The sequence below is a fragment of the Ostrea edulis genome, chromosome 1 (genome assembly GCF_947568905.1).
Source record: "Ostrea edulis chromosome 1, xbOstEdul1.1, whole genome shotgun sequence".
In the NCBI taxonomy this organism is placed as follows: Eukaryota; Metazoa; Mollusca; class Bivalvia; order Ostreida; family Ostreidae; genus Ostrea; species Ostrea edulis.
This window is the reverse complement of record NC_079164.1, coordinates 85,006,180-85,028,325: the sequence shown is the minus strand read 5'-3', so window position 1 is coordinate 85,028,325 and position 22,146 is coordinate 85,006,180. Positions and strand designations below refer to the sequence as shown.

Here is a 22,146-nt window from a genome sequence, read left to right as displayed (position 1 = left end):
TATTGGACGGAGTCAATTAAGTAATCTTGTACTGCAGGTTTTATATTCACTAACTCTATGGTACTGAGTCATATCAACATGTTGTCCTCTGATGGGGAGAACATTTTAATTGCACAATCAAAATTTAAGGATTTTAATGAAAGTACTGTGAATACTGTCTGAATGAGTGTTCTATTCTGAATATGGAGGGTGAGAAAGTTATGGAGCCAAATTTTGATCGCAAAAGCATTGTGTTTTCGAATATTTAAATGAGGATTAAATAATTAACAGCAGCCAAAAGAACCCTAAACGCCCCTCTCGGGAAATGAAATGAAATGAAATTATTCATGAAAGCGAATATGATAATTCAGAATTAGAATATACTAGTAAAAAAAAACATAAAAAAGCGTTGTGAAGAAGTTTGGGAAGGTGCCTCTGGATCAGCGAAATTCAAATAGAGCATGGAAACATGTCTTTCAAATTTAGGTTTTGATGCGATATAATGTAAAACTTATACGGTACCAATTTTGATGCACCAGATGCGCATTTTGACAAATTATGTCTCTTCAGTGATGCTAAACCGAAATGTTTGAAATCCGAAATAACAATGACATTTTAGAGCTATTATAGGCAAAAACAGTGTGCCAAAAAAAGTGGAGTCAAAGTCGTTCAAGGATAAGAGCTATGCGTGAGGGAGATAATCCTTAATTTTGAAATGAATTTCTAAATTTTATAACAGCAATTAAATATACATCGGTATTTTCAAGCTAGTAACGAAGTACTTAGGTACTGGGCTGTAGAGACCCTCGGGGACTAACAGTCCACCAGCAGAAGCCTCGACCCAGGGGTCATAATGTAAAACTTATACGGTACCAATTTTGATGCACCAGATGCGCATTTCGATTCGCATAATATGATTGAAAAATTCGAGAGAAAGAGAGAGAGAGAGAGGGGGGGGGGAGAGAGAGAGAGACGTTAACCAAGATACAATCTGAAACACAGTACAAACCAATTTTTCTACCACCATTTTGAAGAGTTGCATATTTTTCCCCAGTTTTTGAGTGGTTGGTTGTACATTTTTCAAACTTTTTTCACTCATATGGAGACGATGTCACCATTGCCAGTGAAGGTCTGGGAAATTTAGACCTATGCTCAGCGTTTACGGCCATTGAGGAGGTAGGGGTGTTGATCGTGCCACAGCGCAGGGCCGCCCAATTAGTCGTCTCTTACAAGTAAGGGGAACTAAGGGCCTTTTGTAACCCAGATCCCCACTGATTCGGGCATGTTTGCAATTGATTTACCGTAGAGTATTTATTGATACTTATTTTTATCTTATTTACCAAGATAGTGCACCTAGAACAATTGTTTAATCAATTTGTAAAAAGAGTGTATCTTTACAGGAAAGATCTGAAAATAAATACTCCGTCAACGTTAATAATTTGATCAATTTGGCTTTATTCAATTTGCAATGTTGCAACATTTTTTGAATTTTAACATGTTTCGAATAACTATTCACATTTTGTACAGAAATAATTGCAAACAGATAAGTTCGATTTCTTTGTAGTAAGTGTCCCTAAAATGAGGATCAGGGCGACGGATGATCATTAACAAAGGGGGAGGGATTCGAAATACATGTATGACACATCCTGCAATATAGGATTTTGTGTGAGGCATACTATGACGTCATCATTATTTGATGTGTACACCCTGTGCATGTAGCAGGCATAATAAAAAAAATTCGCTAAAGCTTATAGTCCTATAACTACAATGTATATTCAAAATCAATTCAAAAATATAAGAAATGGAAGTGTTGATATTGAAAATGAAATAATTCATTTTGCTCTTTCAATGAATGCGGTAGCAGATTCTATTTTTTTTTTAAATGCCGGAAACGGTACCCTTTTGACAAAGTCCCTTTCGTGTCAAGGACTTCTTTCTGGTGTAGAGCACAGCTCATCACTGAAATTCTGCTAGAATTAACGTCTATCATGAAAGACACAAATTCCCGACTTTCTCCTGTGGTTTAAGACTTTTTTGAGGACAGTTGTACTTAGTTTTCTGAAGAGATAAACCTCCTGAAGTATGTTGTAATACAAACTAAGGCCTCAGTTAAATTCCTAAACATGATTTGGGCTCACTATATAATATCACACGGTCGCGAAGTATATAATCTATTTAATCTTAGGAGCGAACACAATTCTATTTCAGGACGAAAGTCAGCCAATTAAAGAGACTTAAACCTCAAAAGTCTCAAGTGCAGTCCCTCAAAGAACTCAAAATATTCTGGTGATGGGGAAAGTGTGCTATTGCAGCATGACATTCATGTGAGCAAGGTTCGAGCTCGTGCACTTTATCGGCATCAAAACAATAATGACATTGTAGATCTGCAATGAAAGTAAATAAGATGTACAAAAAATAATAATATCTAGCCTTAGTTCTTATCATAACCAAAAGTACTATAAATACAATTAGGCCTTCTCGTGTAGACCTAATTTGGACACATGTATTGATTGTGCCCTAAATATATCGATATAAAATTAATATCTAGCCTTAGTTCTTATCATAACCAAAAGTATTATAAATAGAAGTACACGTGTTTATCTTTAAGATAGGTATTGATTGTGCCCGTGAGATATCGATATATCTGAACTTCGCTTCTGATAACGCACCTAGGCGACAGTTCATTACGCAAGATGTAGGTAAATCAGCCCGGCTAGCTCAGTCGGTAGAGCACGAGACTCTTAATCTCGGGGTCGTGGGTTCGAGCCCCACGTTGGGCGATTAACTTTTCTTTCTTTTCTCTGAGATCAGTTTATTCTAATTATGTCATATCTTCTAGAATGATTTGAAGGCTCCATAGCTCAGTTGGTTAGAGCGCCAGTCTAGTAAACTGGAGGTCGAGGGTTCGACTCCCCCTGGAGCCTTTTTAAGTAGAGTACGCTCTGCTAACCTTTTCACTCCGCGAAGCCGTGAGCGCCGAAGATAAGCCTAATGCAATATGCACGTACGATCAATGCACAGTTTCAGGTTTTCTTTTTACTTTAAGAAAATGAAACGACCCGCTGAAAGACACTTAGTACAAACCAATTTTTCAACCTCCATTTTGAAGTGTTGCAATTTTTACAGATTTTAAGTAGTTGCTTGTACATTGTTAAACATATGGGGACGTCACCATAGCAGGTGATTTAGACCTAGTAGTGAAAAAACATTCACATTTAAAAATCTTCTCTGGACAGAACCACTGGGCCAATTTCAACCAAACGTGGCACAAAGCATCCTTGGGTGATTCAAGTTTGTTCAAATGAACGGCCGTGTCCCCTTTAAAGGGGAGATAATCACAAAAATAGGGTGGGGTCATTTAAAAATCTTCTTCTCGATAACCACTTTGCAAGAAGAGCTGAAATTTACACGAAAGCTTCCTGACATAGTGCAGATTCAAGTTTGTTAAAACCATGACCCCGATGGTAGGTTGGGGCCACAATAGGGGATCAAAGTTTTACATGCGAATATAAAGGTAAAATCTTTGTTAATTTTCTTCTTAAAAACCACTGTCCCAATAAAGCACAATTACATGATAGCTTTCTGACACAGTGCAGATTCAAGTTTGCTAAAACCATGACTCCGGGGGTATGATAGAGCCACAATAGGGGTTCAAAGTTTTACATACTAATACAGGGTTCGAAATTACCTCATGTCCGTAAGTCCGAGACTAGTAAAAAACGTGTCGGACTAGTAAACTCTCTATAGCACTAGTCTGTACGGACTAGTGAAAATCCGGAAATCAACCTTGAATTGGTTAAGATTTTAGCAAGATTTGTCTGAGTCTCTTAGATGTTTGAACTTATGGTCGATTACCTGCATGATTAAGTGTTTGCGTGACTATGACATCCTGATCTTTCAAACACGAATCTCACTATTCGCAACTTTAGGACTAGGCTATTGCGCATGCGCTAATTCTGACCTTCACCTTCTGCATCCAACATGGCGCAAAGTTTGACAGTCTTTTTCGTAAGTAATATTTATCATTTCGTTAGTGGTTTATTTCACTGAAAGTACATTTTTAAACAAACGGATCATAAATGCCCTTTCAAGATGGATATCCTACAACATTTCTGACTTAAAACACTGCTTTTAAATGCAGTTTCACATACAGAACAAGCATGAGAATTAGTAGGTCGGTTAGCTCTAAGTATAAATTGGTGGTATCGATATGTTAAATGTTTCAGGACAATTTAATTTGCATGTTATTTATTCAAATGGTTTATTACAGGCACTCAATCGTCATGTTTTATTTTAGCAGGTCAAGCTATATCTGTATATTACATTGTGTAGAGTGATAAGTAAGTAAATTTTATTTAAACTCGGCACTGTATACAATAGTAACAAATAACATGAGCTCTACAGAGCTCGTAAACTGACTAGGACAGACAAAACAAAATATCACAAGGTAAGCATACAAAAAACACAGATATAGCCTACATATATATACATGCATACTCACTATTCCATTATTTTGTTGATCACCATTGATTCATATCATGTATAGCTAGACAGTATACGAATCAATGGTGATCAACAAAATAATGGAATAGTAATCAGATTCCACATCATACTAATTCATGCTTCAATGCACACAGGGTAGTGGACAGTTCACAACACAAAAGAAATTCCCTCATCTTGAAAATTCTTATAACAACATACCTACGTAGTATTGTTATGAATTCTAGAACAATGTTGTGGTTTAAAAGCTCAAGAAATAAACATATTTAAAAATTATTATGCGACTTTCTGGGTACGCCATTGCACTTAGAAATTCAATCTTATTTAGTCTAAACTAGCTTAAAGTTCTATATTGTCATAAATTACTGTGCTGATCAGTAAATTTTATTTTAATTTGTGTCATTTTTTGTAGGTGACAGTGCTTTCTACTGTAGTGTTTGGGATAAAAGAAGGCAGTGACCAGTGCTCAGTTCCTGTAAGAATATACACAATGTGGATGGTACTTGAAAAGTTATTATGCTGGAGTTGGTTGGTTGAAAGTTCTACAGTTTGTATACAAGTATATTTGTAGACACATACCTATACAACAAGCTACTTCACACAGAAGCAAGTAGACATAAAGATCAAACAGAATTTTTACATTTCTTCAATGATAGCAGATGGAATTAAAAATTCTAGCCTATTACAATGAATATTCGTTCCCCTCCCCATATGTATTTTCATGTCTGTATGTTTGAATATGGTATTACATGTTAAGTAGGGTAAATCCAGTATGATATACATGTATGAATATATCACAAAGCCAATAGAGTATACTCAACTAATTTCTTCAATTCTTTAGGAGTATGTTGAATATTGCTTTGTTAAACATGTACACTAAACAATATTCATATACTCCTGAAGAATTGAAGAAACTAGTTGAGTACACTCTATCGACTTTGTGATATTTCTTTTTATTATACTACTACTTGTGTAGATATTTTTATACCTATCTCTGGATGATATATACAAACACACACACACTTAAATATTTATACAAAATCAGGGCTCGAAATTAGCGAGAAATACTCGCAAAATGCGAGTACAATTGAAAAATAGCGAGTAAAAATAGTGGACACTCGAAAATCTTAGCGAGTGGTGATTTACAAACCATGATCGTATCATATCCGTTTTATACGAGGATGAGCTATTTGCTTTTATTAAACTTGCCCTCAGAATCATACAAACGCTTACAGGAACGACGTATTTCAACAATCGTTTCTATCCGGATTTTTCTTTTATGATTTTTTAAGAAACTCGGAGTCAAACAAATGCTTTAGAGGTCGGACATCGCATTGTGATGAAAAGATAGACATGTGCCACGAGTCCTGTTCACTTATAGGTGTGATTGAATTGAATTCCAAGTATGAATTTCTTGTTATTCATTTATCAAAAAAATCGGAGTTTATGTTTTATCAAGTCTTCCGTTGGTCATTTTTATCAGAATATCCTATCTACAATAATTTATTGTCATATTGAGGTCGGGTTGTAGTGATGACACGAGTGCACTGCTCACCGCATAGACGATTATCAAAAAAGTTCATGGGACTCGTGATCGTGCTGCTTATAAACCATGAGTCCGGGATTCGCTTTGAAAAATCGCTAGTGACAACCCTAATGTGGCGTGAAATTGGAAGACTTTGGATCTAGACAGGTCTGCGGTAAACAGTTTGTGGATTATAGGTGCGATGGTCAAGAGACCTAAATATTGCACCATATGACTTATGTAACTTAGTGTCTTGTCCAAACGATGCCTGTTGACCCCCCAGGCTCAGTAATGATGGGGAAAATCATTGATTTAAAAAAGCATATAAAAAAAGAACACTGCTTCATTATTTTTATTTTAGCTTGTAATTTTTCATTTTAGCCTGAGATTCTTCAAACACATGGAGTGCGTTCGAGACCGCCATTCTTCGAACGAGCACAAATTCCTGCCGATTCCGAACTCCGAGTACGCATCACGAGAACGGATTCGAGGTGCAAGAACTGCAAGTAGTGTGATCTAAGAACAAGCACGTTTGCGCGCACATGTTCTCGTCATTCACGACTCAAACACAGGAGTTTGTAACACTATAGCTCATGGCTTGGTAAATCGAGTGAATTTTATTGACTTTATTGATAAAATTTCGAACTCCTGTGACTGTAAGAACTGAGCACGAAAACAATGGTAACGTCGATCTCGAACGCACTTATGGACATTTATAAAAGGATTAACTCGGAGGTTACTGTATGCTTCTGAAGATCTTGAATGCAAAATAAAGTATGGTGATCTTTTTCTTCTGAAGGTGTCAGAAAATGAATTGCTTGCAACTGTGATGTGTTTCGTTTCATTAAATACTATTGAATAAAATGATTATTTAATGATATACTGGATGGACTAGTGAAATGCTTTGCGGACTAGTGAACATCAATAGTGACTAGTCCGTACGGACTAGTGCTTGAAAAAGTGAATTTCGAACCCTGTAATATATAGGGGAAATCTTTAAAATCTTCTCAAAAACCACTGGGCCAGGAAAGTACAAATTTACATGAACGCTTCCTGAGATTGTGCAAGTTCAAGTTTGTTACAATCCTGGCCCCTGGGGGTAGGACGGGGAACAATAGGGGATCAAAATTTTACAAATATATAGGGAAAATCTTTAAAAAGGACCAGCAAAGTTTACATTTACATGAAAGCTTCCTGACATAGTGCAGATTCAAGTTTCTTAAAATTATAGCACCCAGGGGTAGAGTGGGGCCACAATAGGGAATCCAAGCTTTACATACAATTATATCGGGGGGGGGGATGTTTAAAAATCTTCTTGTCTAGAAACATTGGACCAAATAATTTTACATTTACATGTAAGCTTTTAGCTGCAATAAAATGTAGCCCTATCCGAATCTTTTTTATTCTGACGTTTTCGGGATAGGGCTACAATTCCATAGGATCTCCGTAATGGTGCAAAATAATTTTATGAATAACCTATAATAAGCTCCGTGTATTAGTCCCAAATGTTGTTTACACCCCCAAAAAAGTACCAACTTTGTGCTTAGGCATGTCTAATAAAGGTGTTTTTCATTAAACATCATGTACAGCATGCAAAATTCTTCGTCTGCTCCGCCATGCTTGTTATCACGAGATCTCGCAGGTGGATCTACTGAAAAACCTAAACATTGACAATCTGCGCGAAAATGTGGTTACTCGAGCCACTCCGACAAAGAAAGGAAAATCATATGGTTGAAGAAAGAATTTACACGTTGCTGTTCGTTTTTAGCTCTTCTGAGCCAAAGGCTCAAAGAGCTAATGCTATGGCCATTTGTGCGGTGTGCGGTGTGCGTAAACTTTTTAGAAAAAGGGCTATAACTCAAGAACCCCTTGGCCAATTTTTTTTCAAATTTGTTACAGGGTATCATTGGCCCAAGGGCTTTCATACATACTAAATAGAGGGATGTGACCCTTTAACAAGGGGAGATAATCAGGAAAATACAAACAAAAGTAGTGGTTGCTAAAAAATCTTCTTCTCAAGAACCACTGGGCAGATTATCACCAAACTTACACATAAGGATGAGGACATGTTGTAGATTAAAAATTGTTCAAGGCATTACCCTGGAGCAAAGGGCGTGGTCTCAAGGTCACTTCAAAGTTGACCTAAATTTATAAATTTTTTAAATTCCTTAAATCTTAGATATTTTAGTCATTATAAGGACTAGGATCATCAAATTTTGACAGTTGATGCATCTTAGGACCTTGTGTCAAGTTGTCTCAAAAGTAGGTCACGGTGACCTACTTTTTGAATTTTGCAGGTATTTATTTTAAAATTAATTTTGATGCATATCTTGGACACTTTGAAGCCTATGATCATCAAAACTTGTCAGTTGCTGGATCATGGGACCTTGAAATGCGTCAACTGAAAAATAGGTCACCGTGACCTACTTTCTGAATTTTATGGCTTATCATTTATAGATATATTTTAAGTTGTTATTTCAAATACCGAGAGGTTTAGAATCATCAAATCTTGTAATTTGATGCATCTTGAGGCCTTGAAACATATTTATAAAAAAGTAGGTCACAGTGACCTACTTTTTGAATTTTGCAGATATTCAAATTTCACATTTTCAATTTTAGATGCATATTTTGGGCACTGTAAAACCTAGGATCATCAAACTTTGTCAGTTGATGCGTCTTCAGTCTTCGGTTTCTGTCGACCAAAAAGTAGGTCACCGTGACCTACTTTTGGTATTTGACAGCTAAATTACTATATTTCAGACACTATTTGACCTACAATCATCAAACTTTGTCAGTTGATGCATCTTGAGTCTTCGGAGTGTATCGACCAAAAAGTAGGTCACTGTGACCTACTTTTGGCATTTGACAGTTATATTTATATATTTCAGTCACTAATTGACCTACAATCATCAAACTTGGACAGTTGATGCATCTTGAGTCTACGGAGTGTGTCGACCAAAAAGTAGGTCACCTTGACCTACTTTTGGAATTTGACGGCTATATTTATATATTTCAGATACTATTTGACCTACAGTCATCAAACTTTGTCAGTTGATGGGTCTTGCATGTTCGGAGTTCGCTGACCAAAAAGTAGGTCACCATGACCTACGATTGGAATTTGACAGCTATATTTCAATATTCAGATACTAATTGGCTTAAAATCATCAAACTTTGTCAGTTGATATTTCTTGGGTTCTCAAAATGTGTAAACCAAAAAGTAGGTCATATTGACCTACTTTTTTGAATTCTTAGGATTTAACTAAAGATTTAGAATACTAAGAGGCTAAGAATAGAAATGGTGGGGTTGTACAATTTATCAGAAGAGCGATTCTAGGCCCGTGGGCCTCTTGTTTAACTTGATATTAAATCTAAACCTTTTCAATACCGACGAAATAGCCTTCTCCTCCGTACTTGTCCATTGATGTAAACACTACCGTATATGGAATATGCAAATAACTTGACAATCGGAAGTTGAAACTTCAGTACACAAACATGGCGCACAAATATGAATCGAGAAATTGGAATATAACGAAATTGTTGAAAACGGTTGAATAGAGCCTCACAAATCGTAAGTTGCAGGTTGTAAATTTATATATTGACTAAGAAACATAGAATATCATTTTATTTACGTAAAGAAAGTCAGCAAATGTTTAGAATGATCGAAAATGTTGCGGGAGTGAATCACTGCCGCATTTGCACAATTACGGACATCCTAAGGAGTTGTAGCCCCCCCCCCCCCCCCCGAAAAAAAAATCGGATAGGGCTACATTATTGCAGCTAGTAAGCTTCCTGACATAGTGCAGATTCAAATTTGTAAAAATCATGGCCCCTGGGGGTAGGTTGGGGCCACAATAGGAATGAAAGTTTTACATGCGAATTTATAAGGGAGATCTTTAAATATGAGTCAAGAGAACTCAGGTGAGCGATGTGGCCCATGGACCTCTTGTTTGTATATGAAAGGTGAAGATAATGAACAGTGATCAATCTCATAACTCCTATAAGCAATACAAAATAGAGAGTTGGGCAAACAGGGATGTACCAGAGATGGGGGTCAGGTGTCTAGGAGGAGTAAGTATCCCCTGTTGACCGGTCACACCCGCCATGAGCCCAATATCTCGACCAGGTAAACGGAGTTATCCGAATTCAAAATCAGTTTGCCAAGAACGGCCTAACAATCGGTATAAAACACATCAGACAGCATTTGACCCAATGATAAGTTGTATTGGCAAACTAGATCGTTATAACGTTATAACGACCATAGAATTTGCGAGATGCTGAACCCCCAGCACTATAAACTTGTTTGTCAGTAGCTGACTCGATTTAAAAACTGCCCATACGCAGAACAAGCTCATGCGTATCGAATCAGTTGAGATATATAGATGCCATATGCTGGTGATAATGGAATATTGCTACATAAATATGGGAACTTGAAGATAGTTCACAGGGGTATATCGAATCGACATATGAATGAAAATTATTATTGTTAATAGATAATACGTCGTCAATATATCTAAATGTCGATTGTATATTGTTTAACGTCCCTCCCAAGTATTTTTCACTCATATGGAGACATCACCATTGCTGGTGAAGGGCTGCAAAATTTAGGTCTATTCTCGGCGCTTACGGCCTCTGAACCGGGGGATCTTTATCAAGCCACACTTGCTGTGACAAGGGGCCTCGATTCTTGCAGTCTCATCCGAAGGACCGCTCCATTTAGTCGCCTCTTACGACAAGCAAGGGGCACTGAGGACATTTTCTAACCCGGATCCCCACGGGAATCTAAATGTCGAATTGAAGGCCACAGCAAGAGATTTTTTCTTTTGACGTGGAGGTTTTTGAATTTCTGCTTCGTAAGAATATAAAAACAGGTCAGCTAACCAAGCAGCACATTCGTGCCCATGGGAATTCCAACAGATTGTTGGAAAACCTGATCACCAAAGACCACGAGGATATTGCCAATGAGGAACTCCAGCATATTTTGAATTTCAACTTCAGAGTACGTGTGCGTGGAATCAGAGTGGTTTTTAACAAAGTAATTTTTTCGAGGACTGATATGAATATTTCCGTTTTCCATTTTTGTTTAAGAAGCAACTTGTCTATGATGTCAAAAAGTCTAGTCTTTATGATTTGAGAAAAGTTTTGCGATTTCAAATTTACTAAAAAAAATTAAAATTATTTAGAATCCACATTTGATTTACACCACTTCTAGCATATCTTTAGCCATCTTGTGGTAAAAAAAATATCGCTTGTCTTGAGGAAGGGCAGGTCGTCCCGAAAATTTGACACTCTAATTGTTCATGACGTTTGTCAGTTTAGTGTTTATATGATTCTTGCATTTGACCTTGTATCCATGTTGTGGAGCCCATTTGACCCTGTATCCACGTTGTGGAGCCCGTTGGACGAATAGGACATGTTCCAATTCGCTCCCCAGAAAACATTGATTAGTAAGCCAAAAACAAGAACCAAGTCGTTTGCAGTGTAATTACGTTTGTAGATTTAGTCTAGTTTTAGTGCTAGCCCTCCTTCCATTTTTTAATATCTTTAAGTTTTTCCCGAGGAATGTTTAGGTCGTCTCGAAAAGAGCTAACTCCAGATTCCCGCCTAATTTCCAACTCGTATTTTTTTTTTAAACTTTGCAATTTTGCTAATGATATTTTTTGAATGCAAAGTAGAATCCATTAGTAATTGATAGTTACCTTTAATACCAGTGTTAATTGTACTTAATTACAACTCCTTTTGATTAGGGGGCAAAATATATTCCTTGAAACCGGGCTTTAAAACGTTATATATTTTAAAATGCTTATTGATATCAATAAATAAATAACCATTTAATTTGTCAAATTACTTAGTATCATTGAGTAAAATATTGCTAAATCTTCATTTCTAACACTTTAACCTCATGTGCAATTTATCACAGTGATCATTTTCGCTGTCTGTAAACATATCCCCCCCCCCCCCGGTGAAACAACAAAAGTTTTGGTATAAATGCTAAATGACAATTCATAATACCTGCAAAAATGAACTTGTGTTTCACGGAGATGTCTCAAAGATATTTTCCATTTTTATTGATTCCTATATTTTAACCCAAACCATAGAGTTGTCTCTCTTTGTTTTGTCTAATAAATCAAGTTTTATGAAAATTCATATAAATATCTATATTGACATAAAATCATTCTAAAATGATAACTTCGTTGTTAGTTGTAGATCCGACACTTCTAGGTATCGGGTGTAGGTGGAGCTTAGTGTTTATACCTATACACAATACTTACAGTCGCAGCAGTGGCAACGCCTGCCGCTACACCGAACCTCCGTTTTTAATGGAGTATTTGGAAGATCCGTGATACTCACTTCTAAATGCCGAGTATTTGGCGAAGGAACAATCACTACCAATGTTTACGTCTCAGGTTTAACGCGGCCATGGCACAAATGGAGCTCGAACTCACGACCTCCCGGGTACGAAGCAAATGCTCTCCCACTGAACTACCGCGACCAGTTGTTTTGCAGTGGTTGAACGTTAAGGTCACCAATTTATGTATCAAATGGAATACTTTATATTCTTATTTGAGTTATGACAAATAAACTTAATGTGTAATGACTCTCTATAACATAAAGAAAACACTTCGTGATTCTGAGGGCCAAAGATCAAGGGTCAATGAAGAGGTGAAGATAAAGAACAGGGGTCAATAACTAATAAAGAATGCAACATTAAGAGCAGGGCAAACACGGACGCCTGGACACACTAGAGGCGAGATCAGGTGTCTAGGAGGAGTTAGCATTTCCTGTTGACCGGTCACATCCGCCGTGAACCCTCTATCTTGATCTGGTAAACGGAGTAATCCGAAGTCAAAATCTTTATTCAAAGAACGGCCAAACAATTGGTATGAAACACGTCAGACAACTTTCGACATATTGTATTTGCGTTATAACGACCATAGAATTTGCGAAATGTTGACTTTAAACGAGATTGTTCAATCCCTTGCAACATCATCGTATTTGTTCGAAGCTTGCCACGATTTTAAAATTGATCATATGCAGAACATGATCTTGCATATCGAATCAGTTGAGGGACATAAACACGTATGGAGGTGATAATGGAATGTAGGTATATGAACATGGGAAGTTGATGACATCCTGTTTGTTATAAAGTTGAAATATTAGTTTGCTGATAATATATGTGTTCAACAAAATATCCAAATATGAAGCGAATATAGAAGACCCTGTAGTGTTTGTTTTATTTCCGAGTCTACTGGGATATATAGAATCGACATATGAATGAAAATGAATATTGTTAAAAGATAAAACATCGTGGATATATCTAAATGTCGAGTTGAAGGTCACATCAAGAGATTTTTTTTTCTCATGTAGAAGCTTTTGAATTAAGAATATAAAAACAGGTCGACTAATACAGGAGAATAATTGTGGCTTCGCACAATTCAATGGAAACAGATTGTTGGGAGACCTAATCACCAAAGGCCACGTAGATATTGTTAATGAGGAACTCCAGCAACTGAGAAAATATTCCAGTTACGTATTTATGTGGTGAATCACGTGATGCATACAAACGGCGTCATATCCTGAAAATCGGTTTCACGTGACTGCATGTCTTCTTTTTAAAATTGTAAATAACAATCTAGGACTGTCTTATTATCAACATATTGGGTTTGACGCGGGCTCGAACACACGGCACTCTAACGACTTATCCACCCCTACCGGTTGTGATTAATACAATTAATTCTCAAATAACCCATGTGAGTATAAGAAAAAATAACTCTCTCTCTCTCTCTCTCATCTCTGAGACAAACCATCTATTAGAAAATGTTCGATCATTTTAGTCCATGCTTAAATATCAATCCAAAAACTCTCATTGTTGACTAGGGCTTGCACCGGTCTTTATATGATATTATCACAATTACGATTTTCAGACATGAGCTACTTCAGCGATGAAGTTAATCACCATAAATGTCAAGTGGCGGATCCCCGTATGAATACCTTACAACAGGTATTTTCTGCTGTTTTCCACTTTTTTCTAATAGGAAAAATCCGCAAAAATTACAATCACAAAATTTAATAATATACATGCATGTAATTTAGGTATAAAGCAAACGCAGAAATTGGAAACGCAGAATATAATTTGCTACAATTTACGGAAGAAATCGCAAAAATTTCCAACCGCAGAAAAAACTCGTTATAAGGTAATTCAATGTCTCAAGGTTTTTGACTAATGATTTTAATAACATTCAAGATCCTAGTGTAGTGCGAGACATCATTCTTAAAAGTTTTATTGAAATTGGAAATTGAATGCCAAATTTATACGTGTCAGCACCTACATTCATAATATTGCAGTTCATTTCCAGAGACCTTGACATTTTACATTTATCCTTGAAAATCAACATAATCAGCCTATTACATTATATGGTGTTCTTTCTTCATAACCCTGATCTCTGAGTAAGATACATGCAGTATCCCTGCAAATATCATCGAAATCATATTCCAATAAACAATATCTTCTAAAAAAAATCCCATCCAATGACATCGTATTCAATTTTGAAAACCAATATGAAGTGTTTTTGTGAAATAGCAAAATCGGATATAAACTGTAGCTTAAATCTTGTACGTAGCGAATGACAATGACCTTATAATGTAACTAAGAACCAGCCAGTGTTTTGGGGTGGGGGTGGGGGCATTCCGGCAAATTTGATAAAAAGTGGATGAGAGTCTAAGACATTGCTTAAATCTTGTACACAAAGCCAAAATGACAAGAAAATATGTATGATATTCTGACAGATATGAAAAGATACATAATTTTTGTAATGTGCCGAAATTTAGCTTCCAGGTTAAAAGCAGATTATGGTGTCAATACTTTTTGTACCCTTTGTAACCTATGAGACGTATGTCTCTCAGATCAATAACATCTAATTCAATATATAATTCAATCATAGACACTTGATATCTCGTGATTGTTACGACAGATAACGTAACGTATCACCAATCAATGCACGCTGGAGAAGGCAATAACCGCGAGATTTGTGTAAATAATCACCATTCCTGAAGAACTAAGATACAGTTAGAGTGTGCGTTAGGAACACCTAATTAATTAATACGGATTTACCGAAATGGAAAAAAAACCTAAATTATGATAAATTCGATATATGGATTTTTTTTTATCGCTACGGTGTACTTTACACTGGGGAACTTTCCTCTCCACTTCAAGAGACAAAAAAAAAAAAAAACCCCAGCCTTTTCAACCTAGTATTAACAAATATATAATGATAGAACGAGTATTAGAAAATCAGTCAACAGTTACATGAAAGAGGGCATTTCCCTTTCTCTGTTTTTTAAGAATCGATACGGTAGGTAAAATGAACGAAATCACACCATTCGGGAGGGAATATTGATGTTGTAAGAGTTATAAATAATTACTGACTTGAGAGAGTTTCCGACACGCTAAACTGCAGAGAACATGTACAGTATTTCCGTTGCTGAATACGGATTTTCTTCCTGTTTGTAACATTTGCCACAATATTTCTTCTTCCGGAGTACTGCGAGTTTGGAAAACAAATAAACAAAATTGAAATTGAACCAATTGCACGTAAGGAAAAAAAAAATCACCGAAATTTAAGACAATTAAATTCAAATATTTTACATTGATATTTACTAGACGATACATTCTTAGTAGAAGTTGGACTCCTCTTGCGAAAACTTTCCAGGGGTAGATCTCCTAGTAAAGATTTCTGGATCCGCGCAAGATTTGTTTATATATTTCTCCGAAGTATTTGGTCACCCTTCATAATATTCGGTCAGAAATCGATATCTATTTTAAGAGCACCTAGTATTTCCAACAAAGAGCAGGTTTCGGATTATCGCACATTACTGGTATCGTATTTCTGCAATATATTGATGTGTCCCATTCTTTTCTAACGCACTGAGACTCTATGTACAGCCAGGCTGGTCAATACTAATTAATAGTTTTCATTAATATATAGAGCAATGTTGGTGGATTACACCCACATACTAATGCTATTGTGTCAAGTCGAAACATGCACAGTGTTTTAATATCGTTGAAACACACGTGTGCATTTACAACACACCTCTCCGGAAGTTGACTTGGAAGGAAAATTATAGTACATACATGAATGACTATTCCACGTGCGTATATTATTGAGGAAGTACAATAAGTAAACATCGCCTGGTTAATACGGTATGTATACCGTAGTTGCGAAATCCCTCCGTGTGTGGATACCGATTTAGTACATTGTTACATGCATGGCGATTGGGATTTCGAAAGTTGGACAACCTTTTTTTTTTCTTCTTCCTGCAAATGAAAACTGTTCATTGGTAACGAGCTGAACATGGAACAGAACAGGTTCTGGATCGGGTTTTTGATGATATGTGCTTTCACTTTTGGATGGTTTTTATGCAGCATTGAAAGGGAGACAAGTGTAAATGTTTTACACCAAGGCCAGACGATTTTAAATGCCGGAATTCGAATTTTTAAAGGAACCGGTAATGCTGAATCACCGACATTACACAGCAGTAGCGTCACGACAAGCAGGCCTGGGGGGTTAAACAATGGAAGAACTTCACAGAAAGATAATCACCGCAAGACTACTACAACACACAAACCTGTGATTAAAAAGGTTGTGTCAACTGCCAGATCTAAAATAATCCAGGCGCTAACACCAACTCTTACTCCGACAACTCTCCGACTGTATTCCAGAAATGCTGAGAAATGGACTATGGATATGAAGACTTGTAACATTGGCACCAAATTCATGCAGGCTACTCTCAGAACTTCGGCTGGAGCCATACCTATTTTTATACATAACCCGAAAGATGACATTCATGTCAGTAACAGTATTTTGAAACATGGCTCCTGGGAAGGGGGCTATATTAATATGATTTTAGATATGTTAAGACAGGACCCAGATTTACAATTTTTGGATCTGGGTGCCAATCTCGGTGTGTATTCTATGGCTGCTGCAAAACTCGGTAGAAAAGTTATAGCAGTCGATGCATTAGCTATGAATATCCAAAGACTCTGTGCGACAGTGAAACAAAATCAGTTCATGAGTAACGTTAAATTGGTATATAATGCACTTTCAGATGTTCACGAGGTGGTATCATTAGGCGCAGACAGAGGTAACATCGGCGGGACTTTCGTAGCAAAAGATAAGAATCCAAACAAAGTACGCGGAAGCCGAGTGGGTGGTAACTATGGGAACGTACAGACAGCGACCCTAGACGACTTACTTCAACTTCCGGAGTTCGATTCAAAAAAAGTTATTATTAAAATGGATGTGGAAGGATACGAGAATAGGGTTTTTCGTGGAGGAGAGAACTTCTTTAGAAATGTGAACGTGAAAGCAGTATTAATGGAGTGGATGTGGTTAAGGACGGGTCCGGCTGGTCAGGAAATCATAAATTTCTTGACACGTCATGGATTTCAACCAACACGGCCATCACTGGCCCAACAAAACCTACCTCTGAACAACAGACGATCATGGCCAAACGATGTATTATGGAGGAGGAAAGCGTAGCACATGTTTAAGATTGTTTTTTCATTAATAGAGTATTTTTACACGTCGTCAAAGTTAGAGGGACTAGAGGTGGGATTACTCAATAATTATTTTCATATGTAGAGGGATGTGAGTGAGAAAGAAGTTCCAACTACGCATTTCACTCAGTACAAGCCTCGTTACTACTTCGAGAAATATTGTCGACACGATGCTGTACTGGTGGAAAACGTCTACTATTAATGTTAAATCGTGATAGCTGGCAACTGGTTTATTTTTTCACTTCAATTAAATATCAGTACAATCTCTAAGGTTCAAAGAAGACATTCAAGTTCCATCAGTTTGGTTTTTGAAATCGAGAATGGATGCAAGGTGTATGAATATTTGTTTTGAATACATGTATTTTTGAATGCATACAGAGGGATGAGAAACAAATTCTAAGAAACATTTATGAATGCTCAAACATTGTATTGGGTGACTTTTGTTTTTGAATATTTTAAATTCATCACAAAAGTCATATTCTGGCATAATTTTTCATTGAATCAAGTTTTCAAAAATTGATCATCAAAATCATGTAGAATAGAATATTTTTAGTTTTACCATGTTTATTAGTAAATCGGGCTCCACATGGGTTTTACGAGATACTGTGCATGTACTTATTTTAACGGGATTCAAAATTTAGCAGCTTTGGTGTTGGAGCAAGAGTGCTAATTTATAGTGGCGCTAAAATATCACGTCAGATAATGCATCAGTTCCGACTGTGACAAATTTTAAATACACTAAAATAAGTACGCATACAATAATCACTAACGTGGGGCTCGGTTCTTTATTGTTGTATTGCTCAGTCCACAGTATTAATTTGTTCTGGTCATGTCCCAAATCCATGGACGATTTTGAAACTTATTTTGACATATAAATCACTTTACTGTAGTGTTTTACGCGGGTTGCATTTAGTTGCTAATTTGCTTCTATTGGTATTCTTCAAAGTTGTCTTTATGAATCATTGTATCATTTTTTAGTCATAGTTTAGCATCACATAACACTTTCTTCGAAAGAGTTTTATTTTTGAGACAAACAAGACAACTTTTGGAGATCATCTACTGACCTATGATGTTGATTTTGCCATGCATCATTTTTTTCTTTACATGCATAATGATTTTTAAATTGTTGTTCTTTGATACTGGTATGATGTAACAGACAAGTAAAACAGACTTTAGAACCTAATCAAATGGTAAAATCTTAATATATCATCAAAGAACATTTAGATACAAAATTTGGTACAAAGAGGATTTTTAAACTGGTTTTCTTCTGATTTACAAATTGCCCATTGTATCGAGGGCAATAGCACTATTAACTGGTTAAGGAAAGATGAATTTGAACAAGCTCACGTTGAAAGATGCATTTTAATATATGCTACTAGGAATAAGATTTTAATTTTTCAAACATGGAGATAACTCATTTAAGAAATGTCCATTTTTAAGGTCCATTCCCACACACAACCCACATGTAACTTTAACTGACATTGTAGTTTGGTCTTATTAATTTTTTAAATAAGAATTTTGATGGTGCAATGTACTAGTATTACGATTCCAATACCTTATCATTAATATGTATATTCAATTTAACAATAAATCAATATTTTTGTGTTTTCCTCTTCCACCTTGTCTCTGTCAGTGTACGATTACCCATCGTTACTCTTGCGAAGCGCAAAATCACCGAGGTATACCAAATGACGCGGAAAATCACCGAGATATACCAATTGAAATTACAGGTAACAAAAAGAGACATGACTCGAGTTGCTCAAAGGTTGTGTAGCTGTTGTCGATCAATCGTTTCTTAATGGTTGTTATTTCCATCAATCAATTTCTTCCAACTGTCACTAATAGTTTGAACCCGTCTAGACTAAATCAATTTTTATCGGCTTACCCGGCACGATGAAGTCAGTCGCGGTATGCCTGGGCGCGGTATGCCTGGGCGTGCTTGATCGTCAGAATATAAAGACAGTCGTTATAAATCAGGATATAAAGAAAATTGTGTTTGCCTGAAAACAATGTATATTCTTTTTCTGAGTCCAAACCCCGTCCTGGACCCCAGTGAATGACCCTGGGGTTACATGTTTCACAAGTTTTGTAGAAGCCCCGAATTGCATTACAACCATCCACCCAATTTATGTGCTAGTTATTCAAAAGTGAATACTTTAAAAGACTAATACCATACATTCCCAGCCTGGAACTTGGTACCAATTGGCCATGAATTCAGTATCTTGGTAGGGGCTCCTTGCTCATTGAAGATATTCACCAAATACATTAGCTGCAATTCTGTTGCTCTCCGATCGTAAAAATTGGGGCATGCAGGTATTCAAGCTCTCTAAGGGCAATATTTATAGAAAAGTGGGGTATTATAGAGCAAATGTAATAAGTAATAGGGATATTTAGGAATGTTTCTCTCTACTTACCAACAATGAGCAAGATCATAACAAGTATATACAAACTTTGTTATCTTTTATGTCTTAAGATGACTGCACAACAGTATGTCACGTGACTAAGGAAAACCAAGACAGCTTTCATAGCCCTAGCCAAAATTGGGAACCTAAAAATATTAGTAAACGATACACAGTATACATGTATCATTAAATGATAATGAATGTGACATAGATATTTTGAAATTTAAACAATATTTCATTATGTATAAAACATAAAATGGATTAGACAACAGGCATTGCCTATATAAGCCTTCTCCATACATGTACATACTCAAGGTCACACAACAAGGTCATACAGATAGAGAAATGTTTGATTACAATTGTATAATTACAGATGAATAATAACAATGAAATTGTTTGGTAACAACAATATGATATAGATTAGTGATATGTTTAAAATTCTATAATAATTTACAACTTAATGTAAAACCGACAATTTAGGTATGAATATCAAGAATTACATGTACTATATAAAAAAAGAGAGAGAACCATATAAACAGGTTAGTTCTGTGGTATGAGAACGAAAACTATTCTATTTGTAGACAAGATAAATTTCATGTACAATTCTGAAAATTGTAACATTTTGTTTATAATATTATCCTTCAGAATAATACAGTCAATTTCATTGGTCGAGGGCTGGTCACGTGGAGGGAGACAATTCCTCACGCGCAGGGTGACAACTGTGTTGTCTCCCTTTATAAGATAACTTCTAATGGCACAAGCGAGAAAGCTCTATCAAAAAATAATAGAAAATAAACTTCAGCGTCAACATTAACGGTCGCAAATAACAATCGAGAAGAAATACATTTCCATTCTAATATTTTGCATTTCACTTGATGTTTACGTTTTTGTCTTGAAATACGTTGCGAAATGTTTACGTTTGACGTTATGTTTTTGCGTCATTCTACTGTGACGTCACAATCGAAAACTTTCTCTCGTTCAACGTTCTCAAACCTCAATGTTTTACTTTCGTTAACATATATATTATATCTAATAAATGTATGACATTGAGTGTAAAATAAAATAATGTATGTAGTTGAGGGCAACATTGATTTTACCCCTCGAAAACTATTGAAAAGTTATCAGAATTTTCTGCAGAGAAAGTTATTACGAATCTGTTGACGATTTAAATAAATAAGAAAAAGATACATGGTACAAGTCAGTAAATGTGTGATAGTTTTTTTAACGTTCAGATTCTTCAGGATAATCACGCCTCAGACAAAATTGTTGAAATCTGATTGGTCAGATCTTGGTCACATGACGCCGTGAAAAAAACCGTATCATGCGAGTAAAATCCGTATTGGGCGAGTAATTTTATTTATCGTCGGGTTCGACTTGCAGCCGTTTCAAAAGGAAAGACATTTGACTAAGTTGTATGATATAGACCCCCACATATACAGTTAGAGGTCTTCGACGTGATAAATTCGTTACACAGTCAGTTAGTGACCTGATACGGAAAAATACATGGTGTGAAAAGAAAACCCGTATCGGGCTCGGCTTCGCCTCGCCCGATACGGGTTTTCTTTTCACACCATGTATTTTTCCGTATCAGGTCACTAACTAACTGTGTAACTAATAATGTCACCCAGCTAAACAGTCCATAATTGTATATTATACTAAGGTTATTGTCACCATTCAAAAAGATAAAGGTAATGGTATTTGTAGATTATTTGTATCAATCTTTGTCTTTGCATAAAATATTTTGGACACTTCAGGAAAAAGTAAAGTGTTGTTTCAGAACTATTTTGACACATGTCACAATACCCAACTTCCGAGATATCATCTCTTCTGTGATAGAGGTACATTCAGTGTTCTGTTGAACGCTTGGATGCTAACAAGGAAAAAAGTAATGAAAGTGTAAATTTTGTTTATATCAGCCGTTGGTATACATTAAACTGACCGTATCAAGAATATATCTTTGATTGAATTAGGCAATCGAATTAAATATGAAATTATTTTTTATTTCCTCCTCTGCACGAGTGATATTTTAATCAAAGAAAAATGGTGATTATCGATTTTTGTTTGAGCTATTTTACTAATAAACTTACTAATATTGTGTGTCCCTGTAGTTTGGGTGGTTGCATGATGTCTAATAATTGGCCTTTAGGCAATATATGAAGGCAGCGATAAGCATTTGTACCCACCGC

At 36.2% G+C, this 22,146-nt stretch overlaps 1 protein-coding gene, 1 long non-coding RNA gene and 2 other non-coding genes across 4 annotated transcripts; all 4 read left to right on the top strand.

Moving 5' to 3' along the window:
* The first annotated feature begins 2,686 nt into the window (after nt 1–2,686).
* Trnak-cuu (transfer RNA lysine (anticodon CUU)) lies at nt 2,687–2,759 on the top strand. The gene has a single exon. It is a non-coding gene; the product is annotated as a tRNA-Lys (tRNA).
* A 70-nt stretch (nt 2,760–2,829) lies between these two features.
* Trnat-agu (transfer RNA threonine (anticodon AGU)) lies at nt 2,830–2,903 on the top strand. Its single transcript has one exon. It is a non-coding gene; the product is annotated as a tRNA-Thr (tRNA).
* A 1,057-nt stretch (nt 2,904–3,960) lies between these two features.
* On the top strand, nt 3,961–6,866 carry LOC125664820 (uncharacterized). Its single transcript, XR_007366078.2, has 3 exons — nt 3,961–3,987; nt 4,892–5,007; nt 6,386–6,866. It is a non-coding gene; the product is annotated as an uncharacterized LOC125664820 (long non-coding RNA).
* Nucleotides 6,867–15,648: 8,782 nt separating this feature from the next.
* Nucleotides 15,649–19,163, top strand: LOC125677330 (uncharacterized). The gene has a single exon (XM_048915342.2). The coding sequence runs from the start codon at nt 16,354–16,356 to the stop codon at nt 17,539–17,541; it is 1,188 nt and encodes a 395-aa protein (XP_048771299.2). The 5' UTR covers nt 15,649–16,353; the 3' UTR covers nt 17,542–19,163.
* The last annotated feature ends 2,983 nt before the right edge of the window (nt 19,164–22,146 follow it).

What these genes read in the sequence shown, in the direction of transcription:
- LOC125677330 (XM_048915342.2), top strand. Translation starts at nt 16,354, where the DNA reads ATGGAACAGAACAGGTTCTGGATCGGGTTTTTGATGATATGTGCTTTC.